Genomic DNA, 25,344 nt, shown 5'->3' on the forward strand with positions numbered 1-25,344 from the left:
ATAATCAGGGAAGGGCTGTTGGCATGGCAAAATTATCCCCTGTGATCTTTGCAAGTTGGTTGGATTCATATTGAGGCAGTGGGGCTTATTTACTTGGATGCAGGACCTACTAGAATGGCTATGTATTAAAAAAAAAATCAGAAATAATTGCAAACACAAGGCAAAACTAAAGCTAAAACACAAAAGCATTGGAGAATAAAGACATTAAAATATTTGCTAACTACAGTAACCAAGTTGTTAATTAATCTAATGTTTGCCTTTTAATCACCAGAAGTACTGCTGAAGACCTCAGTTGTATTTATTCTACTTAACAAATTCTGGTAAGTAAACTCATAGCTCACACAGGTCAATGAACAAGCTGATCCATGAGTAGCTAGCTTCTTAATTTGATGAGGTGGCCACATGAATTTATTCATTTGTTCCAGCTTATGACAATAGAGTGTTCTATGTACAGAAGACTATAGTAGCAAGCCATTTTGTTTCATGACACTTACAAAAATAATATTCTATTCATTCATTATGCTCCTGCTTCCTTGGCTTACTATTGGCTACGTAACCAGCTTAGCAGAAACTGATTGCCTTTCAGTTTGTCTATCAATCACTCAAATATTCACTTCTCATATTACAGATCAGGTATCATTTAGCAGTTAGCATGTAACCTCACAGAGGCTTTCGATTCTTAGCCATATTTTTGGTTTATTACAGTAAAATGTTCTTTTCAAGAAATGTTGCAGAAATCCTTTCAACAGTTTTATTTTATAAACACACAGAAAAACAAAGACTACAAACTGGTGCTTCATGTCTATAAACTACTTTATTATTCAGCATTTTTTCAAATAAAAGTTTTCAGGGAACATAACTCACCTTAAATGATATTTCATACTGTTCTCCACCCCATATTTCCAGGCCTGCATCATATCCTCCCAGCTCCCAGAACCACTTTCTGTCGACTGCAAACAGTCCTCCAGCCATTACAGGAGATCTTAAGGGGGGGAAATCCTTCACATTACAAAACCTATCATTATAGTTATGCCACCATTACATCCATATATCAATAAATTACATTCCTGAAATCACATTTCATACTTAAATATTTTTTCTACTGCTCCACCTTAATATTTTTAATCTATGTGATGTTGTTGCACAGTATATCTTTAAACTATGAACCCAGGAGAACTTGGCAGTTTCCTTCAGAATGAATTAACGAGACCTCCAATAGTGGAAGGTGTCAATCTGTGTGGGAATACAGCCCACATTATCTAACAAGGGCCCAATGTTGTACCTTTTAACATTCTTCCTCCCCTTAATTGGTCTAGGCGGCAAAGCGGCCTCGGTCCTGTATACCTGAAGGAGCGTCTCCACCCCCATCTTTCAGCCTGGACACTGAGATCCAGCTTTGAGGGCCTTCTAGCGGTTCCCTCATTGCGAGACGTGAGGTTACAGGGAACCAGAGGGCCTTCTTGGTAGTGGCGCCCGCCCTGTGGAACGCCCTCCCATCAGATGTCAAGGAAATAAGCGGCTATCCTAAAGACGCCTGAAGGCAGCCCTGTTTAGGGAAGTTTTTAATATTTAATGCTGTATTGTTTTTAACACTAGATTGGAAGCTGCCCGGAGTGGCTGGGGAAACTCAGCCAGATGGGCGGGGTATAAATAATAAATAAATAATAATAATAATAATAAATACTCTGAATCAAATCTTTAATTTAACAATGCTGCATTTTTACCCACACATAGCAACAAAGGTTAAGATAAAATAAAGTGTGCTGAGGTTACCAAAGCATGGACCAACCTGGCGAGGCTATTCTACCACTATATTAACTGAATTCATAATTATTAAGAAAATAAAGTTTACGTTTTGATTTAATTTGTACCAGCATGCGATATGTTCTATTAAATACCCACCATTCTGACTTATTTCAATTATGCAATTGAAATTATTTTTATACATCTGAAATGGACCTTATTATCTCTTTTCAAAAAGTTGTAGTAGACAGAGATAACACAAAAGAATTTTATCTTTTGAAATGAAACATTACTTGTGATGGCCAAGGATAGTTTCTATCCGTTTGAAAGCACCAGTGTCAAGAGCCTAGCTGGTGAAACACCTATTCACACTTTGTTTCATGAACTTACTCAAAAGGGTCACTCGGGTCAGGTTTCTGTAATTCAGGAGGAATGGGTATCCGCTTGTAATACATCTCCCAGTCAAATGCACCTCGCATTGCATCTCCAGCTTGTGTTTCATAGCCAAAGTGGTCATGGTCAATTACATCAATCATTGGACAAACAATAGTTTTGCGATTTCGAGCAATGCGGTCTGGGGAATAGATAGAAACATGTAACATTATTTTGCTACAGATGAAAGGAGTTGCAAACACAATTGTTTCTACAATACTCCATAAAGAATATATTCAGAAGAACAGTTACACGATTTTGTGATTTTTCTCCTCTTTCCACGAAACACACATGGGTAATCTAATTCAAATGTGAACTATCTACCAATCAGGAAAAAAATATAGTCTTGCTGAATACAGGAGTTTCACATTCATTGGTGATTTTTCATGCTCTCCCAAAGACTACATAAAATAATAGTGTTGGAAAGGTAACATTTGGGAGCACATATACACTTGGAGTTGAATTTAGTCTACCTATTCAGATTTACACCTATTAACAAGTTGAGGTAGGGGAATGGCTGATAAGTCAGTTCAGTGCTATCTATACTGCACAATGCTTGTGAAGCTGAAGTCCCCAATGCCAGTTGGCAGAACTAGTGATAGTCATTGAGAACTGCAACTGCTTGAGGGTCAGAGCCCTCAATGTCTGTGAGATCACCTTCCAAGAGGGAAGTCCATCAGTCTGGCACTATCCAGGTCCTAATGACAGCAGTAGCTGTGTGGGACAGGCAGACTGCTGGGAAGAGGTGCCATGAAACCAGGAAACTATGGTTCAGAAGCAAGGTGACTGAAGGATAGGAACTGAGAGACAGACAAAGGACAGTGAACAGAGGCAATGGGCTAATCAAAGAGGAGTCTCTGAAGAAATTTCAGCGCTAAGGTTATGAAACACTATGGGTGAACGAAGAAAGTGCAACAGAAGCTTAGTAAAATGGGACAATGGGGGAAGCTGTCTAAAAATTGTGGAGCTGTGGAGACACTGAGGAAAGAAGGGAAAAAGAAGTTTAGAGCAAAACCTCATGCAGTCCTGGGGGTAGCATTGGCTGCACTTTATTGGCATAAGGGAAGTAAAAACCAGGGAAGGCCCAAAAAGTTTGTGATGGTTCTTAAAGATTTGAAGCATTGGCTGGGTAACTGTATTTTAACAGCTACATAGATAGGGAATGCACTTACTAGGGCTGCAGCACTGTGACATTGTAGCCTTAAGAGGACAATTAGGGCCAAGCAGCAAGAGAAGGCCATTTTTCACATATCATATGTGAACTAAGCAGGCCAGTTGCAGGCTTCTAATGTTGAATGTCTATACACACACATCTGAAAAGCCTGTTTACCTTGGTATTAGACAAAAATTAACAGATATCCAAATGCCTCACTATTTTGTCATCCAAATGTTATATTCTTTTCTGTTTATCTGTCAACCAAAACAAAACAAAGCAAAAATAATAATTCAAAGTGAGAGACTACTCTGCGTGGAGCAAGCAAACAATTACCAGCCAAGCCTTGTTTTAAACAATGGTCTGTTAATAGCCTATTTTTTCTATAAGTTCAAAACTATTTCCACAAGCCAATATGCCAGTGAGCCATAATGTGTTTAAGTTCTCTGTTAGATTCAGGCAGGAAATAATTCAGGCAAAACATCTTCACAAAACAAATAAAACTACTTTCTAACTTGAATTCACCAACACAGCTGGATTATATATTTCACTGGGCTTCAGCGGTTGCAGCCTGATCCATGGTGAGTCACAACAGGACCATCATCCAAGTATATGGTAAAATGCATGTTTTATATATCTTTGCCTAGACTATTAGACATGAAACATAGCTAAATGTGAATCAACTGCAGCTAAAAAACTGAAATCAGAAAAACATCTGAAATTAGAAACACTTTTTAAAGATCACTTTGCAAGCGTTGAAAGGAAGACATGATCAAGCAACACAGACAGAGCCATTAAAAAGACAATCCTATTTTGAACCTTCATTTTATCCAAGTACCTTCTCACCCTTTCTCAAAGAGAATCACACTGAGGCATTATCTGAGTAACTCATGTCAGCAGTCTTTATATAAGCCAGATAATGACTTTTTGTAGAAAAAAGTTCTGAGAAGTCCCAGAACAATAAAATTAAATTATGGATGAAATTTTAGTTTTAAGTCAGATTGTAAGCCTCTGTATTTCATATAGCTAGAAAGTATAGCTAGAAATGCCATATCAGGACATGTGATTATCAGACTGAAATACATGTTGATATTGGGAATTTATTACGAAATTGTAGTGTTACTTGTTATGCACTGGCTTGAGTGATGTGAATGCATTAGAAAGGTGGGATAAAAATAATATAAATAAACAATGAATGAGATAGTCTGCTTACCTAAAAGGGGTGGCAACCAGTTCACATTGGCCTCACAGTGAGAGTCCAAAAAAGTAATAACATCTCCTATAGCAACAGAAGCTCCCAGCATACGAGTTCTTATCAACCCTTCTCTCTTCTTAGTTCGGAGAATCCTCACTTTGGGAAACTGGGCCATATAGTCCTCCAAGCGCTTTTTTAAGTGTTCTGCATGGAAAATTAAATGATTTCTCATCCAGTCCTTTACTCATTATTTCTCCCCAACTTTAAAACCCAATTTCCAGAATCTGGAACACCTTTAAGGTTTAATAGTTTTGTGTTTTCATAATTTTGCTATTTTATCATTTTTATATACCGGTATCTTATATCTAGACTATTAGACATGAAACATATGTAAATGTGAAACAGCTGTAAATGAAGCAGCTAGAAAACTGAAATAAGAAAAACACCAGAAATTAGGAAAAACTTTTCTTAAAAAATCACTTTGCAAGCTTTGAAAGGAAGACGTGATCAAACAGCACAGCTTGAACCATTAAAAATACAATCCCATTTTAGACCTTTCATGTTGGTCAGGTTAGATATCCTGAGAAAAGCAAAGTTTCATAATAGATCACTGCCATTGCTTTATTCTAGCTACAAACTTTAAGATAATAAAGTATTGGTAGTTGCACAGAACCTTCACCAGGAAATTAAAGTATTACATATAATTCAATAACATACATCAGGCCAATAAAACACAAACACGTGGACAGTAATGGTTTAATTTTGATAGGCATACAACAGGCAAGTAGTTAATCCATAAGCATACTATAATAGTACAAACAATTTTATTAACCACTAATCAAATAATTTGCTTGACACTAGAGTAAGAATGTATATTACCAACATTGTCAGATCTAAATTTCAAGTATGGGGTATCATATGAAGGGGTTGGAGTTTTGGGGGTTTTTTTTTTACATCGCTAACTACAGTGTGGCTTAAGTCTACAGTTGTAGGAGCCCATACCACTTTGCCAAATCCAGATAACCACCCTGGGATCTTTGGAAGAAGGGAAGTATACAAATGGAATAGAAGATACAAGCTCTCTCTCTCTTAAAACCAAAACTCTTACTAAAAATTGCAATATGTGTGAGCTATATGATGTGAGAATATATTTGCAAGCTACTTCAAAACTGAATAAATGTTCATTTAACTGTCACATAGCTCTTTTTTTAACTGGAGAAAATAGCTATCAGGAGTAGTAATGAACCACTGTGGGACAGCTTTGCATAATTTCACATCATTAGACATGCATTATCTTAGCCAAAAGGCAAGAATAGGACCTGAAAAACTCACTCACTATTTAATATAAAAACTCACTCTCTATTAAATATTTCTAAAAATCTAATGATAATACAAACACATGTTCTCCATTTCAACAACTATAAATGATTTCCATGCTTGATAAAGCATTAGCTATTTGAGCCACTCTGAACACAATAATATAATTAGCATTCTGAAAGTCAGTATATGAAATAATTTAATTTAAACAAGATAAAGGAATAGTGGTTGAAATTAAAACACAAATCCACAAATCCACAAAAAGCTCCTATGACTTAGCGTAAGAGATTCTGGAGTCAGTTTGCAATAAAGGAATTTTGATGGCAGTTCCTGTTCTGACAACCTTTGTGTATGTTTTAGTTAGCTATGGATATTTCCAGAATGGCAGTTCTTAGTGTTGGTTATCCACATTGTGTTGTTATCCACATAGTGTTGGTTATAACATTGGTTATCCACCGTAAGCTGAATATAGAATTGCAAACAATCTTCCACACCTTGGAGAGGAGCATTTTGTGTATGAATATATGCCATTATATGCAACAACATTTGGAATACTGGGTAGGGTTCACTTAATGAATTTTGTCAGCAGAATATCTGCACAAGTAATCTGCTATATACCTTTTTTTTTGTTCAGTCATATGTCTGCATAAATAAATATTATAATGAAAGTACCTCTGTCACTGAAATCATCCACCAGTACAATTTCAGCTATGAGTTCAGGAGGAGAGCGATTGAGAACACTGTGCACTGTTCTGAGAAGTGATGACCACCCTTCGTTGTGGAATGGGATTATTACACTGGTGTTGGGGAGGTTTTCCAGGTATAGCTTGCTATTGCAGCTACAAGACAGATGAACACAGTAACTAGCTTGACCAGCATGCAAAGAATGGTTACTACTATTATTTGAGTTTTTTCGCTTATTGTAGCTAAATATTAAACATACAGTTGAATAATAGCCTGTATTAGGACAGATTCAGGAAGAACAAGATTCTAACTGGGTCCATAGGCCAGAGGTTCCCCATTGGTGCTATAGAAGATCGAAGACTTAAAAAATGATACCTCTTAGTGGGATGGAGGAGATATTTTAAAAACTTTTTGGATGGAATGTCAAAGAGATGAGAGATCATATCAAACACCAAAAGAAGGATGACTGTCAGGCAGCACTTTCTGAATGTAATTTGTTTACAAAATACGTATCATACAAACTGTGAGTGATTGCTGAAGAGAATTTTAAGGGCATTTCATAGCCCTGGGTACATCCAAATCTCAAAGTGAGGATACATCCAAAGTAAACAGATGTTCCGTGACCCACAGGGTTCTTTTCTATTCCTCATTTATTCAGATAGTTTCAATGTTTTAATTGTGTGTTTATATGGTGTAACCTGCCATGGGATTTTCTGGTGAAGGATGGGCAAGAAAATAACAACAGCAACAACACTGACAATAAAACATATCCACTCTATAGCAAACCTATTAAAATAAATCACCAATAACATAAAATACAGAGGAGAGTTTATTTGCAACTGTTGGAATCTATGTACATAAATATTTATGCTTTATTTCTTGGCTCTGATGACAGAGTTAAGAGTTGCTGAACTATCACGTTTCTTGTTTAATACATTAGATAATTCAACCTATCAAGATACTGCAGACGTATGTAACAAGCAAGGGCAATACAAATTGGAATGGCACTCAAGTTAGGATACAGAAAAGCCAATTTTAGAAATAGAAACCTTCATACTTTCAGTAACAAGAAAAGTTTGTACTTACTTTGGGTGTCGTATATCTGGTAGGGATCGATTGAGAGAAACTTTGTCACTCACAAAAATATTAAAGCCATTTTCTCTGTATGCCTGGTCCACTTGCTCGGCATCTGTCATAGGATACGGTTTTCCCTGTTCTCCTTTTCCTACAGCAAAAGAAATGGAGCCATTAATACTTATAAAACTCCAGTGGCTGAAAGCTGAATTCTGAATTGTGTCAATCCGGTCCCTCTAGATGTTATGGACTACAACTCCCACTAGTCTCAGCTAGCATGGCTGCCTAGGCAATACTCATTACGCCACATTCTATCAAGGACACAGTATGATGTCCAAACACCACACTTTACATCTGTTAAAACTATCGAGCAGTTGAGAAGCGGATGATAAAACTGAAAGAACTATACGAACACTTAACGGTGTTTATAACAAATATCTTAACTGTTATTTTGAAAAAAAGGTCAGATTTAGGACTAATTAGATTTATCTCAATTTATAGGATGCAAAATATACACAACCTAGGAAGGCCAATCAGTTTCTTAAAAATATGTGGGGAACTTTCCTGCCCTTGTTCTCTGTTGGCCCCACTATTTGGTTTTGGGGGACACAAACCAGGTCTGGCAAACACTCAATTTCTATCTAGATCAATCTGATTAATTCTTATAACTCCCTCCTATTGCATAAAGTCTAGCAGGATGCTGTTGTCAGCACAACCTTCCCTCTCTCCACCAATGGGTACTACTGTACCACACAGAAGGCTGCCAAAATCAGGGATGAAAGCCCAAACAACCCCTAACTCCGTTCTAGGGCTGGTATGACAAATCTTCACCAATTTCAGGCTTACATTTTTTGCCACTGGAAAAGGGAGATTTTGCATGGCCTCCACACTCACATACCAATTTACATCATTCTCCTTCAAAATAGCAAGTTACGGCAGTCTCTGGTTTGCTTAACATCAGTCATCATTTTTCTCCCTTCCATTTATGTCCCACTGATGCTTTGAAGGCCTTTGCAATGGAAACTTGGGCATTTAAGCCTTCCAGTGAAGATTTAAATGGGGTGGTGTGCCACATGCAGTTCTTCCTTCTTTCCTTCTTGTCCTGCCCTTTGTGATACATCAAATTGTACTCTCAAGTGGCTAGCTTAAAAGACCTTGAAAGACCTTGAAAGACATCATGCTTGTAGAATGGTTGGGAGCAAGCAGCATACAAACATAGCTGCTGTTCCGTTCTAGTTTGAAGTCTGAGGTCCTGTTGCATTTTTCAGTTTCTTCTCTTGGAACAAATGAACACCCATATGATAATATAGCGAATTATCAGAACTGAAAAGAAAAACAGAAGTAGTAGACTTCTTTGCTCAACCACTGCCCGAAGCACCTTCCAGACACTTGCTAGCAAAGGCCTACTGACTTTCTTGTAAACTCTGCTAACAGTAATCAATACTGCGTTACATAAAGTATACCCTCCCCCAGTACTTTGTGCTCAGTTCCATTTACTGAATATGTACAGTGGTGCCTCGCAAGACGAAATTAATTCGTTCCGCAAGTCACTTCGTCTTGCGAGTTTTTCGTCTTGCGATGCACGGTTTCCCATAGGGAAACCGCCTTCAGACCAGGTCCGGGGACAGTCTGTCCCCGGACCTCTTCTGAAGGCTGGGGAGGGGGGGGGAACAAGGGCTTTTCTTCCCACCCCCAGCATTTTAAAAAACCCCGGGACAGCAGAGGACTTCTCCGCTGTCCGGGGCGATTTAAAAGCCCCTGGGAAGGCAGGCAGGGGGGACAAAGACTTTTGCCCCCCGCCAGCCTTCAGAAGAGGTCCTGGACCTCTTCTGAAGGCGGGCGGGGGGCGAAAGTCTTTGCTCCCCCCTGCCTGCCTTCAAAAGCCCTCCGGGACAGCGGAGAAACGCGCTGTGTTTCTCCGCTCTCCCGGGAAGGCAGGCAGGGGGGAACAAAGACTTTCGCCCCCCGCCCGCCTTCAGAAGGTGTTCCCGCCCCGCCGCCCGGCTTCGGAGCACCGTTCCAAAGCCCGGCGGCGGGGGCAGGTGTTCCCTCCCCGCCGCCCGGCTTCGGAGCATCGTTCCGAAGCCCGGCGGCGGCGGGAGGAGGCGTTCCCGCCCCACCGCCCGGCTTCGGAGGAGGTCCGAGGACAGTGGGGAAGACGCGCTGTGCTTCCCCGCTGTCCCGGATATTTCCCTATGGGCTGTCGTCTTGCGAAGCAAGCCCATAGGGAAATTCGTCTTGCGAAGCGCCTCCAAAACGGAAAACACTTTCGTCTAGCGGGTTTTCTGTCTTGCGAGGCGTTCGTCTTGCGAGGTACCACTGTAATTCAATATTACATGCCTTAAGGCTGAATGAGTTATCATACACACCTGTACGTCGCAAGTCTTTCTTTATCGCATCCCTGTCATGCCAGTCCTTTTTCCTTTGTCTGTTTTCAAGATAAGCTTCTTTCTTCTGCCTTGTATGGAAACCCTTTTAAATAAACATTATCTATAAGTTTGGGAAAGCATTCAAGGCTAAACTGAATTAAAGATAAGCCATATTTTCATAACATAGACTCATAGAACTGTAGAGTTGGATAGGACCCCAATGCTCATCTATCCAACTCCCTTCAATGCACGACTCTCAACTAGAACATACATGACAGATGGCCATCCAACCTCTGCTTAAAAACCTCCAAGGAAGGGGAATCCACTAGAATGGTGAATGCTGACCTACAGAATGACCCTGCCCTGGTGCGTCATCAAAGAACATTTCAAAAGCTGTGGGGTTTAACTTATGTGGCATTTTAAGAAAGGTCAAAGGAGTATTGCATCAATACCTTTGACAGTGATATTTGGTTTGCCATGTTTTGGATTTGCTTTCTGCTAACAATCCATTGCATAGGGCTTTACTTAGCTGTTTTCTGTACCAAGTCAATGCATCTGAGTGAGGTACGTTTCCCTCTAAAATGAAGAATTACAGACTTGAAGCTAATCTTTCCTTCATTGTTTTCATCCCTTGCTTTAATGAAAGTGAGGTCAGAGTAGAAAGAAATATTAAATAATACTCTAAAAATGGATTTAGACTAATAGTTGTAAACAGCCCTTTCTGTTGCCTACCAAGCTTAAAAATCACCAAAGAAATCTAGTAACGTTCAATAGCTAAACATACACAAAAATGTAATTTTAATCTTTTGTTTAGTTGCTATTTGGTGTGCCTGGTTCCAGCTACGAATGGTTATTTAAGCCATGTAAATGCTATATAAAAATATAATAAAATCACCAATTAAGTGGCAGCATTATATAATGTTAGACAGAAATAGTAAAAAGCATTATTTTATTTCTAGTCAGATCAAATAACAAAACGTTTTTTATAATATATAAAGTGGTGAACAAAACAACAGATTCAGGTTTAGACCTTTTGTTTAAAAATTCTCATTAGTTATAAGAAATCCAACTCACTCTTAAATTACAGTATTTATAAGCTTTTTTGCAAAGTGCACCAATGTGATGAACAAATGACATACATAAAAATACAGAAATATAATAAAACTTTAAAATAAATAAATATATAGAATGATTCTTAGCATATTTTCTTATACATTTTGTGGCATATCTCATATAATTGGATTGCTAGAATTATGCCCAATACAGTACAAGATGAAATGCCTTTGTGTCAAGGTGTTCTTTGTTTGATATTTTGGGTGGGGGGTGGTAATCTGGAACTTCTCAAGATTACAACTTTACACCTTGCACAAAAATCAAGATCATAAACTTAAACAAAGCCTAGCATGCAGCCTTAATAAAAATCCTTGTTTAAGATGGGCCTGCATTTGTGGGTACAGTTCCTCCTGCGTCAGAGATTGCACAAAAATTGCAATAAACATGGGGCTCTTGTGCTATGTAATAGGAGGATGTTCCAAAGGTTAGTGCTGCAACACTAAATGCCCAATGGTAATACAGTACCTCCAGGAACAGAGGCAGTATGCCTCTGAATACAAGTTGATAGGGAACCAAAGTAGGAGAATGATATTGCCATTGTGACTTGCTTTTGGTTGTGACGGTGAGAAACACAATACTGGGCTAGATAGATCACTGATCTGATCCAACAGGATTCTTATGTTTTATGGAGCAATATAAAACTATTGCAATAACAGACCATTTTTTGTGTTCTTTTGGAACAATATATTTTCACCATGGCAATACAGACACCATTACCTTGAAGTAAGGTTACCAGATTTTTTTCAATGAATCCGGGGACACTTTCCAACTTCAGTAGGAATGATAGGATTTTGTCAGGGGACTGATTTGTAAATCCGGGGACTGTCCTTGGGAAATGGGGACATCTGGTAACCTTACCTTAAAGTAGGTGTCAATCTCCTTTTGACAATTAAAACACACACACACATACACACATTTTATTTCTTTTTTTAAAAAATACAAAACACCACACAGACACCCTTCAAAAACCATATCCTTTGGCTGGACTGTCATTTGCAAGGGGCTACAAGTTTAATCCAAAATTTGATCCATCATGGGTATGGAATGAAAACTCATTTTCCTTTTAAGAACAAACATTTGTCTGTGGCAAGACCATCCTGAGAGATTGCTCCATTCTATTTCCTACTGGTGAAACGATTTGCTCTGGTGCTATTTCCTCCTTGGAATACTGTTGTATTCTGAATTGGAAATTATGTATTAAAACCAGCATAATACAAATGCGCAAAATAGAGGTATGCAGCAGCCAGAAGGTAAATTAGCAACCCAAATGTTAAGGCTGAAGAGCATGCATGTATTTGTGGGAGAGAACCAGTTATGGTGCCAAGCTCCTTTTTTAGACAAAGCAGTAGCTGGCCTCTAACTGCCATAACAAGGACAAAAAAGCAAAGCTGTGGCTGCTGGCACTGTTTTTACTCACATGTGCGTAAACTTTCTTTTAATTCTAACACAACCCCCCTTTTTTCAAATGGAGAAAGAGGAATTCAGAAGGCTGATTATTAGTAAGATTATTATTATGAATCCATCAGCACACTGAACTAGTGTAGCACAGTGGATAAGTTGTGAACCTAGAAATTTCTACTTCAAAGCTCACTACAGCTATTATCTAGTTAGACGGCTTTAGGCAAACTCTATCAGCCTCAGTAGCCTCATCGACAATAAAGGGAAAGCAATGCTGACCTACTTTAATGGGTGGTTGTGGCAATTGCAATAAAATCATGTATGTGAAGTTCTTAGAATGTTCTAAATGTGCTATATAAATTCCAAATATTATTACTTCAAGGAAAAATGCAGTCCTTTTTGGAGATATTGTTTGAAACAGCCATCTTTAATGAAGTAAAAATAACATGATATAAAGCTCCTTTATATCAACATTTTGGAGATAATGTTTAAACATATTGGTGATAGATCATAACAAAGCACTCTTCGGTACATCGTGTATCTCAGTGCTGTTGACTCTGATCCAGAGGGACAAACATGTCCCTTCAAAGTGCTCTGCAAGTTCCAAATTTACAAAGAGAGAGAGCACAATTTAGCAGAAAGAATTTTTAATGGGGAAAAATGAGGAAAGGTGTCTATGCATTCACAGTATAATTTTCTCTTTTAAATCATTCTTGTGCCATGTTTGCCGAACCCACTTTTTTAACTCAAAGGTTTAAAGGTCTGGGAATTCTGTGTGGGGAAAGCTTTTGAGGACTCAAAATATGAATACACATGGATGGCTCTTTTTTGACTCATGAAAACAGAACTCTCACACTTCACTGAATAAATTAGTGCAGAACTATTTTGATGAAGTAATTTGTATGCAAAGAGTGATTACTGTTTGTTTACATCTTGCCCCCCCCCCCCAGTTTTAGCATTTTGATAAACATTGAACATTCACCAACAGTGATAGCAGTTGACTGAATGCAGGAGAAGGCCTGGAAATGATCCGGTTAACCTCCACAAGAGCCAAAAAACACACCTTAAGAGAATATGTTTTTCTTCAAACAGCAAATAATGGAATAAAACAAAATATGCCTGATCATGTGGTAGTGATGCAACAATTGGACCTCCTTTCATGTAAGACAGGTGTATTTACGGCTGAGTACAGTATGGCCTGAAAAGCAAAGACTTATAGCTATCTAAAAGGTTAGAGATTCTTAAGTACAGTGGTACCTCGGGTTACATATGCTTCAGGTTACAGACTCCGCTAACCCAGAAGTATTACCTTGGGTTAAGAACTTTGCTTGAGGATAAGAACAGAAATTGTGCTCCGGCGGCGTGGCAGCAGCAGGAGGCCCCATTAGCTAAAGTGGTGCTTCAGGTTAAGAACAGTTTCAGGTTAAGAACGGACCTCCGGAATGAATTAAGTATGTAACCAGAGGTACCACTGTATCTATATAGCATAACTTAGGCTGTGAAATGTCAGGGACTCAACACAAATTATGAGCACATCTTTAAACTGTATAAGGAAGTGCAGCAGTTTATCTTCCCTGTCAAAAAACTAGGACAGCATCAAGTCCTAAAAAATTAATATGACTTTTCTGGATAATATATAAATATTTTCCATCACCTATTTTACAAGAAAAGAGAGTATTGAATGCTTAACTCTCAAGAGTTTAGACTCCATGAAACCTGATTCACAGGGACTTACCGTATTTTTCGCCCTATAGGACGCACCGGCCCATAGGACGCACCAAGTTTTTTGGGGAGGAAATCAAGGGAAAAAAATTTATTTCCCCCCCAGGTTTGCGCAGCCATCCCCAAGCTAGAAGAGAGAGACAGAGCGCTCCATCTCCCTCTTCTGCCTTCAGGGACAGCATCTCTAGCTTCCGTGGGGCAGCGGCTTGCCCCGCTGTCCCCCAGCTTATGGGGCTGGTGATGGGGAGAAGCAAGCTTGCTTCTCTCCCCCCCCCCCCGCCAGCCTCCAGATCAGGTCCGGGAATAGCGGGGTGGCGGCGCTCCGCCTCCCTGCTATCCCCCGAGCTTATGGGCTGCAGGCTGCTGCCTGCAAGCCTTGCGACCCCGCAGGACCTCGCGCCGGGATCCGGGGGGTGGCACGGAGCTGCAGGAAGCCCTGGAGCACAGGCAGCTCCGCGCCACCCTCCGGAGCCCCGCGCAGCTTCGCGCCGGGATCGGGAGGGTGGCGCGGAGGTGCCTGTGCTCCAGGGCTTCTTGCAGCTCCGCGCCACCCTCTGGAGCCCCGCGCAGCTCCGCGCCGGGATCGGGAGGGTGGCGCGGAGCTGCAAGAAGCCCTGGAGCACAGGCAGCTCCCCGCCACCCTCCGGAGCTCCGCGCAGCTTCGCGCCGGGATCAGGAGGGTGGCGCGGAGGTGCCTGTGTTCCAGGGCTTCTTGCAGCTCCGCGCCACCCTCTGGAGCCCCGCGCAGCTCTGCGCCGGGATCGGGAGGGTGGCGCGGAGCTGCAAGAAGCCCTGGAGCGCAGGCAGCTCCGCGCCGCCCTCCGGAGCCCCGCGCAGCTTCGCGCCGGGATCGGGAGGGTGGCACGGAGGTGCCTGTGCTCCAGGGCTTCTTGCAGCTCCGCGCCACCCTCCGGAGCCCTGCGCAGCTTCGCGCCGGGATCGGGAGGGTGGCGCGGAGCTGCAAGAAGCCCTGGAGCGCAGGCAGCTCCGCGCCACCCTCCAGAGCCCTGCGCAGCTTCGCGCCGGGATCGGGAGGGTGGCGCGGAGCTGCAAGAAGCCCTGGAGCACAGGCAGCTCCCCGCCACCCTCCGGAGCTCCGCGCAGCTTCGCGCCGGGATCGGGAGGGTGGCGCGGAGCTGCAAGAAGCCCTGGAGCGCAGGCAGCTCCGCGCCGCCCTCCGGAGCCCCGCGCAGCTTCGCGCCGGGATCGGGAGGGTGGCGCGGAGCTGCAAGAAGCCCTGGAGCGCAGGCAGCTCCGCGCCACCCTCCGGAGCCCCGCGCGGCTTTGCGCCGGTATCCGGAGGGTGGCGCGGAGCTGCAAGAAGCCCTGGACCACAGGCAGCTCCGCGCCACCCTTCGGAGCTCCGCGCAGCTTCGCGCCGGGATCGGGAGGGTGGCGCGGAGCTGCAAGAAGCCCTGGAGCGCAGGCAGCTCCGCGCCGCCCTCCGGAGCCCCGCGCAGCTTCGCGCCGGGATCGGGAGGGTGGCGCGGAGCTGCAAGAAGCCCTGGAGCGCAGGCAGCTCCACGCCACCCTCCGGAGCCCCGCGCGGCTTTGCGCCGGTATCCGGAGGGTGGCGCGGAGCTGCAAGAAGCCCTGGACCACAGGCAGCTCCGCGCCACCCTTCGGAGCTCCGCGCAGCTTCGCGCCGGGATCGGGAGGGTGGCGCGGAGCTGCAAGAAGCCCGGGAAAGCCTGCATTCGCCCCATAGGACGCACACACATTTCCCCTTCATTTTTGGAGGGGAAAAAGTGCGTCCTATAGGGCGAAAAATACGGTATTTCTATCTCACATTCACAATATATTTATAGCCCACTCAAAATTTGCCAAACAGCTGGCTTTTAGAAGGCACTGTCAAAGCCCATTAAGAAATGATGTCCAAAACATCTGTAGATGGTTATAATACAACAGGAAAATAGAACTGTCTTTTGTACCAGTTCTTGAAAAGGCAAATCAAAATCATGTGTTTTGATTTGGGCTTATTCTGAAATTATCCATATTTTATGTATGTCAATACAAAGATGTGGATTTAATTAATTGCACCTCAGACTTTTTCTGGGATGAGCTAAAGGATCCCACACCAACCATATATTGCTACTTCACAAGAGCAGAAGAGAAATACAGCCTCCCCTACTTTTATGAATAGAGGCAGAAGTTTGGAAAGGTTACTTTGCAAAATGAATATACACATAGTGGTAATAGAAATAAATCAGGATTTTATATTGGATAGGAACTGCTGATTGCAAAATGATAAATGTAAATTCAGCGGGAAGCTTTAGATTATTGTACTGCACTAATCACAGGCAATTGATGGGAGGATGTGTATGAAGTGTGCTGCGTGGAAGAGATATTGATTATATGGTTATAGTCACCCTAGCTGGTAGTTCATATAGACAGATAGATATGAATAATGTAGCAAAAGGTGAATAAAACTTTTTAATCCCTCTATTAAGGATTGACCACTTAAGTTTATGTGCAGCATGTTCGAAACAGGGAAAATAAAGTATTGCTAACAACAATTAATCATTAACTTATGAAATTCACTACTGCAAGATGTTGAGAAGATGCTAAAGGGCTATTACTCACTGAGCATCCATGTACAAAATACTGTGTTTCTGAATTTTGGATGTTAACATAACCTTATGCCTTGTTTGTCATATTCCAGAAGCATCTTGTTGTCTACTGTTTGAAATGCAATACTTCTTAATTCTTATTTTGTCTTTGTGTTCAATCTCTTTTTGGCTTTGTAGCAACATGTGTAATATACTATCATCAATTGTTCCCTGCAGATATATTGATTGAAATGTAGTGTCTTTTACATTGTAGACCAAAATTTGTTTTAAAGACATCTCATATCATAAACATTAATCTTAGCCAGGACAATAAAACAGCTACAACTAAAATACACTTCCTACAAAGTAAAACCAAGCTGTGGTTGAAAACAAAGCTAAAACCGCAATTAGCAGCAACAAAAAGATGAAACATATAAGGAAGTTTTTCGCCTGGTACACAAAACTCACCAGGATGTTTGCCAGGTGAAAAGCATTCCACATAAAATGCCATTTCCTGCTTGTTTTGTTATAGCACAACACAGAGAAAAGGGCATCCTTTGACCTTAAATGGTAGCCAAGTTCATGTGGGTATCAAAACAGACAGAAAACTAAAAAATAAAATAAAATAAATTGTCCAGTAGCACGTTACAGACCAGCTAAGTTTGGTCTTCAGGCATGCACACGAGAGCTTATACCAGAACGAACTTAGTTGGTCTATAAGGTACTACTGGACAATTTGTTATTTATTATTATTTCTATTTTGAATGTGTCAGATCAACACAGCTTCCTACATGAAGACAGAAAACTGTAATTCTGGAAACGGACAGGAATCCAATGGAGCTTGTTAATACTGGTGAAATGTATTACCACTGCTTAGTCCTGATCAGCAGTTCAACCATGTTTTAGTTTCCAAAAAGGTTACATGTTTTGCAGCAAGTGAGGGGGAAATGCCCTGGAAAGTGTGGGATAATACTTGCTTTAATGCAACATCATCTAACCTGCCAGCAAATGACAATGAATGCTCATTAAATAGCCAACACCATCTAATTTCCCTGAATACAAATCAGGATGAATGCTCAGTAGATAAGAACATAAGAAGAGCTTGCTGGATCAGGCAAATGCCCCATGTAGTCCAGCATCCTGTTCTCACAGTGAGCCTGAATCCTGTTAAAATTAGTCTGAATCCTAGCAAAATGAAAGCTCTGTAGGTGAGTGTCCCTGATCATTAATTTGCGTGTCCTGGGTGAGGTCACACTCTCTCTGAAGGAGCTAGTGCTCTGCCACTAGACACACATGTGCCCTACGTGGCCAGGAGTGCATTTCACCAACTCTGGTAAGACAGCTATAGCCATTCCTGGATCAGGGGAGCTTGTCCACAGTTGTCTGTGCATTGGTGACCATGCGACTGAATTACTGCAATGTGCTGTATGTGAGGCTATTCTTGGTATAGAGGTGAGGCTGAAACTGGTGCAGAATGGTTGTTTGTCGGTGAAACTGCTGCCAGCATACAACACCTTGTTGTGGGATTTTCACTGGTTGCCAATCTGCTACTAGGCCATGTTCAAGGAGATCAGGACCAGTTTACTTGAAAGCCTGTCTTATCCCTTATATACCCAGTAGATCACTGTGGTCTGCAAGACAATTTCTTCTTTAAGTTCCAAAGATTTCAGAAGCTCATTCTGCAGTAACTCAAAGCAGGGCTTTCAATGTGACTGCCCCTGTTCTGTGCAATAACATTCCTATTGAGATATGACACTCTTCCTATAAGGCTCAACACTCCTACAACTGATTTTCCCCTCTGACACAGCCACATGCCACTCAACAGGTTTTGCAGAATATGTACGTTAACTTGTCTGAGCAGCAAGGTAGATGGAAATATGTAAACCTTCCAGAAATGTAGATCAGCTATAGAAAAATCTTGCTTATGGAAGCCATAAACAGAGGTCAGTTTGGCATATAGAAGTGGCCCCACAGCTATGGCACTTCCTCTCCTGGGATATAAGTTTTAAATTGTTTTAAATGATGTAAGCTGTCATGGGAAAATAATGTATTTTGAATGGCAACTAACAAATTACTTTAAATAAATAACTGTGGAACAGATTCCCCTTCCTTGCACTGCCCTGTTGTTCTGCCTTTGCGTATGTTGAGGGAGCCAGGGGATACAGAACTCTGTTAAAACTTGTGGGGAATGGGCCATACTTTGATGTAGTGCTGACATTGGGAATGATCATATCATCAGTTTAAAATTATTTCTTTCAGTAAGCCTTTGCATCATGAATCCTGTTCTGTTTTATTCTCTGATGTTTTAATTCATGTTTTAAATTTTGTATTTTGTATGCTTTTACTTTTTGAAAGATGCTTTGAGACTCAGATGTTGTGAAAAGCAAGGCATGTCTTTTAAAAAAATAGATAAAAATATACTTTCAACCTTACAGAAAACTCAGATTACAAAAAACAAAAAACTCTGGACTTTGGAAAGTTCTGTCACTTAAGTTTGAGTAGGCGATCTTGGTCAGCATCCTGACAGAGAAACAAATCCACAACTTCCCTTTCTATGTCTACACATAAATACAATCATAAACAATGAACTGAAAGCATGAGCAAAGGCCTAGGATTTCACCCTCAAATGTAGTACAGAAACTAAGTTAGAATTTTGTTTAGAAATGTAGTTATAAAATGAGGAAGTTTAATTATTGAAATAAGCATTTTCTGGTTCATAGAACTGGAAGGAACCCTCATGGGTCATCACGTCCCCCTGCAACGCGGGAATCTCGAATAATTGTGCTGTGTTTGAAAATAGTGGGGGTGGGGAGACATTTGCTTCTAGGGGTCCAATTTAGTTACAGGCTTAGCACTTTCTACTAAGTATCACACAACAGGCTCCCTTTCCTCAGCAATGTTCTGGTGACTACAGTATTATCAAGAGTTTGTGATATGGACTACAATATATCATTCAAGATGCAAACATAGCCAGCACATGACACACTGGTTGGTACTGTTACAATACTTGAATAATTTGCCCTCCATGCCTACAGTACAGTCTTAAGACTGAGGATAAGATGACTGCATGGCAGATGACTTCTTTTGTATGCTTGCCAAATATACAAACAAGAGGATACTGCTTGACTTTACAACAGACAGTCCTCTGAGAGGTGTTAACACATCCAGAAAACTAAAATGCAAAAATTAGCTTGTGGGTGTTACTGAGAATGCAGTTTTCATCCTCCATCACCAGGTGTTATGATGACAATGGTACTAATATTCCCATGCACTGTGCAGTTCACAGAGTCTTGTATTACAGTGAACTGCAAATCTATATTTTTTGTAATTGTAGGGCTAGATTTTTTTTTAATGACATGCTAACTAACAGACTAAGAGGAGGCTTAGAAAATTAATCACAGCTTTGCAGAAGTAATCTAATAAATGTTTTCCTAATGAGGAGAAAGATGAAAATACAATATTAATTATAAGCTTTATGATCCAACTGTACTCAGCTTTGTGAGATCATTTTGTAATAAACTAATGCTGCAACAGAGAGCCACTAAATGTTGTAGTCTTTTTGGTAAACAAATACTTGCAGTTCTACCATTACTGGTTTCTACTCCACTGCTGAGTGAAAGAGCTATGATAGGTACGTTAAATTTGGCATGACTTATAAGGACCAGAAACCAATATTAATTATTTAAAAAGTTTTACAGGTAATTATGAACCATGTTAAATGGCATCTGCAAAGCCACTGATTTCTCACAGCAGTAATCTCCCTACAATTTAAATTAAACCAATACATTGAAGGCATTCATTCATTCATCACATGGACAAGCTGTAGCAACCCCCTGGCTCAAATACTGACTCCAGCACAGCTGCAAAGACAATATCTGGCATGTCTCTTTCCATTTTAGATCAACCACAATTTAGTGTTACATCCCAGCACTAAACCGTGGTTAATGTTTACTATGGTAAGTGAAAAGCCAGCTTCATAAACCATTGCTGGAAGCTGGTTTCCTCTCCCCACCCTCACTGATGATACTTAAGAATACTGGATTTTATCTAGGTTCAGATGTTATGGCATGTTATAATCTAATATAGAAGCAAAAGCTAACTCCTCCTCATGGCCTCAACAGAGGAGGTAGTCACTGTTCCCAACTGCAAGCACAGCAGAAGGCTACACACCTCTTCCCCCAATCCCAGCCTATGGTATAGCAGCCGAGAGATTTGAAATGAGGTTCAACATAATTGAGAAGAAGATAACTTTCCACTTCTCTGCCTGCATCTCTGGTACATTTCCCTTCTTCCATAAACCCAATAACATATCCTGAATGCACCCTGCCCATGACTCCTCTCTCCAAGGCCTACCTGGTTCTTCTCACAACTGTGTTTAAACACTTGTTAAAGATTGGTCTGTTCCCTCTGTCAAACGCAAACATAACAAATTTCTCTGATAATATTTTCCACCTCAGACACTCTTCCCTTTCCTAGTGTGTGCCAAAAAAGGTTGTTAGGGCTGTGGATTAGGTCTGTGCACATAATTTATATATAATACCTAATTAGGTACCCCTAAGAATATTATTTTTTCTTGAAATCTGAATATCAGTGAGGGCAATAAAGTGTGAAAATAGAAGAACAAACCAAAGTCCATGAAATGGCAACAGAAGGGATTCATGTTTAGGGCATTCAAGTGAAGACAGAACAAGTTTATAACTGACATACCAGCAGGAACTTTCAAAACTCATTGTACACATTGCTAAGATTTATGATTATTATTTTGGGAGACACTGCACATTTGTGTGTCACAGCATTTTGTCTTGAATGAAGCCTTTTTCATTAACACTAAAGAAATAAAGTTACCATAGCTGTACAATACAGAACTAAATGTATATATATTTAGATAAATGAAAAGAACATTACCTTAAGAAGCTGATTGAGGCCCTTTCTCTATAAGACTCACAGATAAAATATAAAACTGATCACCTCAATGAGTCGTGTGTGCTCACTCAAAACTAAAACACATATACGCCAATGAATTCCCAAGTTAAAACAACAAGTAGTCTTGCAGCAGTAACAGATTTACTCTGCCATAAGAGTCCACTTCTACTAGCATGACGAAACTGCTGCTCCCATTAGATATGCACAGGATTGCAACCTTACACCCTTAACTCTGAGGTGACCTAAACAATGAGAGCCTTATAACAAAGAAGATTAGTTTACCAATGACAGCTCATGCTCTTCACCTTATTTTGCTCCTTAATGACAGGGTGCCAAAACAAGAATAACGCCAGGGAAACCCAGAAACTCTTAATACAAAAGATGCCCAATCAGGGTTTTTTTTTCTTAAAAAAAGAACAACCACCTGGTAATCTAGAGCTCTTCTGCCTGAGCACTTGCAAAAATCAACCTATGATTCAGTCTGGTTCAAAACGGCAACTGCCTATTCCCCTCCAAAAAGAAAGAAAGGAGGAAGAAAACTCTGCCTTACTTTCTCCACCTCCACCTGGTTCACTTATTAGTAGAACAGGCAAGATCAGGTAAGCCAACTATGACTTACAAGTCTTGCAAAGGGTATTAGCCTAGGAGAGGAGGGTAATGGCTGAGGAGCGGAGCCTGCCAAAAGCCACAGAGCATGGGGGGGGGGTCACAAAGCCTCCCTCCACCCCACCCCATCCAAGACAGCTGCTTTATCCTCAGCCACCTCTTGGCCTGAAAGGAAGTGTGGCTTGCTTCCTCTGCCCCCCCTCACCCCTTCATACTAATGGGTCAATGCCCTGGATGTGTGTATGTGTGTGTGAGAGAGAGTAAGTAAGAGAGAGAAATATCTGTGTAGTTCAGCCATCCTTTCCCTCTGTGTGTGTGTGTGTGTGTGTGTGTATACACATATACACACTGGACGTGTGTGTGTCTGTGTAAGTGTGTGTGTGTGTAAGATAGAGAAACCTCTATGCGGCTCAGCTATCCCTCTGTGTGTGTGTGTACACATATACATACATATGTGTATAGACATATATACACACATATATAATGTAAACGTATAGGCAATGCAGAGGCCCTTCACCCCATAGAGAGCGGCCGCTTCCTCTTCCGTCACCACTGACTATAGAAATGAGGATGAAAGGCAGATTTTTTTTAATAAAAAAAATAATAGTCCGAGTCGTCCCCTCAGGAGGATCCTCGTCGCCCGGCTACACCCGAAGTAGCAACCGCTCTTCCCCACAAGACCCCAGACGTGAGGCGAAGAGACAGAGAGAGAGGGAGGCGAAAAATATGCGGCTCCCTCCACTTCTCACCTGCGCTTCTCCTCGGGCTGCTGCCGCCGGTACCGCCCCAGCTGCCGCCACCCCGCGGGCTCCCCCCGCGCCTCCGCCGCCTGCCGCTTCTCTGCCATCGCCGCCGCCGCCGCCGCCATCCAGCTGCCGCTCCCGGTAAAGCGACCAAAGCCCCACGTTGGGAAGGAAGACGAGGGCGGCCAGCGCCAGCCCCACCGCCTGCAGCAACCGCTTCTGCTTCCGCCGCATCCGAGAAGCCGCCGGGAAGCCCCCACCCCAACTTTCCCCTCACACAAGGGGCTGAGGCGGCGGTTACGGCGGTTACCGCGGCGGCGGCGACAGCAGCACTCGAGCAGCGCGCGAGGCGAAGCCGACCCGCCAACTCCGCTCCGTCAGGCACTTCCGCTCCGGAGGGGTGGGCACTACCACTCCCACCGCGAGCGGGTGGGGGTGGAAGAAGCTTGGCGTTGGAGCGCCGCCCAGAAACCTCGAGGCTAGGCCACGCCCACCGATAGTGCCCGGCACCGAGCGGGGGGGGGGATAGAAGCGTGGCAGCTCCGGCTCCTCTCGCCGCCAACCGCCCCCCCTCAAATGTTTTGTAAATGGTACTGGCCGTAGTCTTCCCCTGTGGGCTGGTGGTGGAGCTGACAGGGCCAGAAGCTTAACTAGGAGCGAGTGCGAGGAAGAGGGTAGACCGGGCGGAACCTGCCTGCCAGCAAGGCTGCCTTTCCTGCGCTGTGCCATAGGGTTGTAATTAGGCACCGCTTACATTACTGAATGTGAAGGGAAGAAGTTTGCAGCGGAGGAGCCCTTATGCTGGGGGGGGGGGGGGCACGGGCAGGTTAGAAGGCGGGGAATGATAGCGCTAGCAGAGATCAAGCGGGACGGAACAGCCCAAGTGTTGTTAAAAGAGGGCAGTACCCAGGATTAGGAAATTGAAAGGGCTCAGCCTCAAAGCATTTAATTCCTTCACCGCCTTGAGCAATATGTTGGAGGAGACTTGTAGGGTTTGTTTGTTTTTTAATTAATGACTGAAGTAAAGCCTCCTAGGAGCGCCAGGGAAGTGATGGAGCAATGTGGAGGGACTTTCAATGCTCTTAAAACAATGCGATACGCTTGTATTAGGTTTGTCAAACGTCAGAGCCCTGCTGTGAATTTGGATCTTAGGTAAACAAAAGAAGCGAGCCCAGTATACATAGAGAAGTTCAAAAATTCCCCCAAGGTGCTGCTCCTTTAACCACGGAGTGATCTGCAGCCTTTCCACCTTAGCACCTTGTTAAATTGTATATTTAACTATATTCTAATCTTGTAAATACCGCCTTTTGTTTGCCAACTGCAGCGGTTTTTTGTTCTTTTCAAACTCATTGCACACTTGCTAGAATTCAATAGCCGAAGGTTTTATTTTGACTTTATATAATTGTCAGTAATTATAGTCATACAGTAATGGGGAATTAAAAAGGCTTCTTTTCACTGCCACTGCTAGGAGATGTAAATAACTTTGAATATCATAAAATGGTAATGCAAAATAAGCTAGTGTCTTTGAATTTAACTTTAATGTCACTTCCAAACCAGAGACAAAATAGCTTCATAGTACTGACAGCATATTGGTTCGGATCCCCAAAGCTAAAAAAATGTTCATTTTAAGTGTGCACGTGCTTGCTTGTAAATCAGAATATTCAATACACATTGTAAAAGTTGATACTTCAGTCCTATATACTTCCAGCTTATGGCTGGTATCTGCTTTGAATCTTACATAGAACTGAGATACACCATCTGCAACTACTTGTTGGTCTGTGAACATGTGTAGCTTCAAATTATGCAGAAGAATCAAGCCTTTTCAGCAGTAAATCTTAAAAGTTGTTCCACAAACGATAACAGGACATTAGCATGCCTTTTCTTCCAGACCCAGGGAGAACTGTGTTCTTTCTTCTCACTTTTGGATCTTGAATGGGTGTGGCATGTAACCTACATAGCGAAATATACTGGATGAGATCCAGTTAAATCATACTGTTGATTTAGATCTGTGGGAATGAATGGACTTGTCCATTGATTTCAATGGTTCTTCTCTGAATATGACTAACATTGGATATTGTCCACCGTTCTCCAAAGATTTTATGTTTGCAGGAATATTAATACACAGCACTAGAGATGAAGCCACTTCAGTGTTTCAGATTTCCACTCTGAAATGCCATTGAAGAAAACCTCCGCATATTGCAAGTGAAACCGTTGCTTCCAAAGTTTCAAAGCTATTGTTTCACTTACAACTTTGCAAGAATGAACCATGTGATAAATTGAAGCAGCTGTAACCTAGCAGTTTGAAAGTAAAAACAATTTCCCC

The 25,344-nt window shown here is 41.9% G+C and overlaps 1 protein-coding gene across 1 annotated transcript in view; it reads right to left on the reverse strand.

Moving 5' to 3' along the window:
- The window catches only part of GALNT10 (polypeptide N-acetylgalactosaminyltransferase 10), a 34,768-nt gene extending 11,382 nt beyond the window's left edge, over positions 1 to 23,386 (reverse strand). The window contains exons 1-7 of the mRNA XM_081181121.1: positions 23,028 to 23,386; positions 9,968 to 10,070; positions 7,611 to 7,749; positions 6,513 to 6,679; positions 4,542 to 4,727; positions 2,134 to 2,317; positions 865 to 982 (exon numbers count right to left, since the gene is read on the reverse strand). Coding sequence (XP_081037247.1) covers positions 865 to 982; positions 2,134 to 2,317; positions 4,542 to 4,727; positions 6,513 to 6,679; positions 7,611 to 7,749; positions 9,968 to 10,070; positions 23,028 to 23,255 — 1,125 coding nt within the window. The 5' untranslated portion in view covers positions 23,256 to 23,386. The remainder of the gene's footprint in view (positions 1 to 864; positions 983 to 2,133; positions 2,318 to 4,541; positions 4,728 to 6,512; positions 6,680 to 7,610; positions 7,750 to 9,967; positions 10,071 to 23,027) is intronic.
- Between the last annotated feature and the right edge of the window lie 1,958 nt (positions 23,387 to 25,344).

The sequence above is a fragment of the Podarcis bocagei genome, assembly GCF_964188305.1.
Source record: "Podarcis bocagei genome assembly, chromosome: 2".
Lineage (NCBI taxonomy): Eukaryota > Metazoa > Chordata > Lepidosauria > Squamata > Lacertidae > Podarcis > Podarcis bocagei.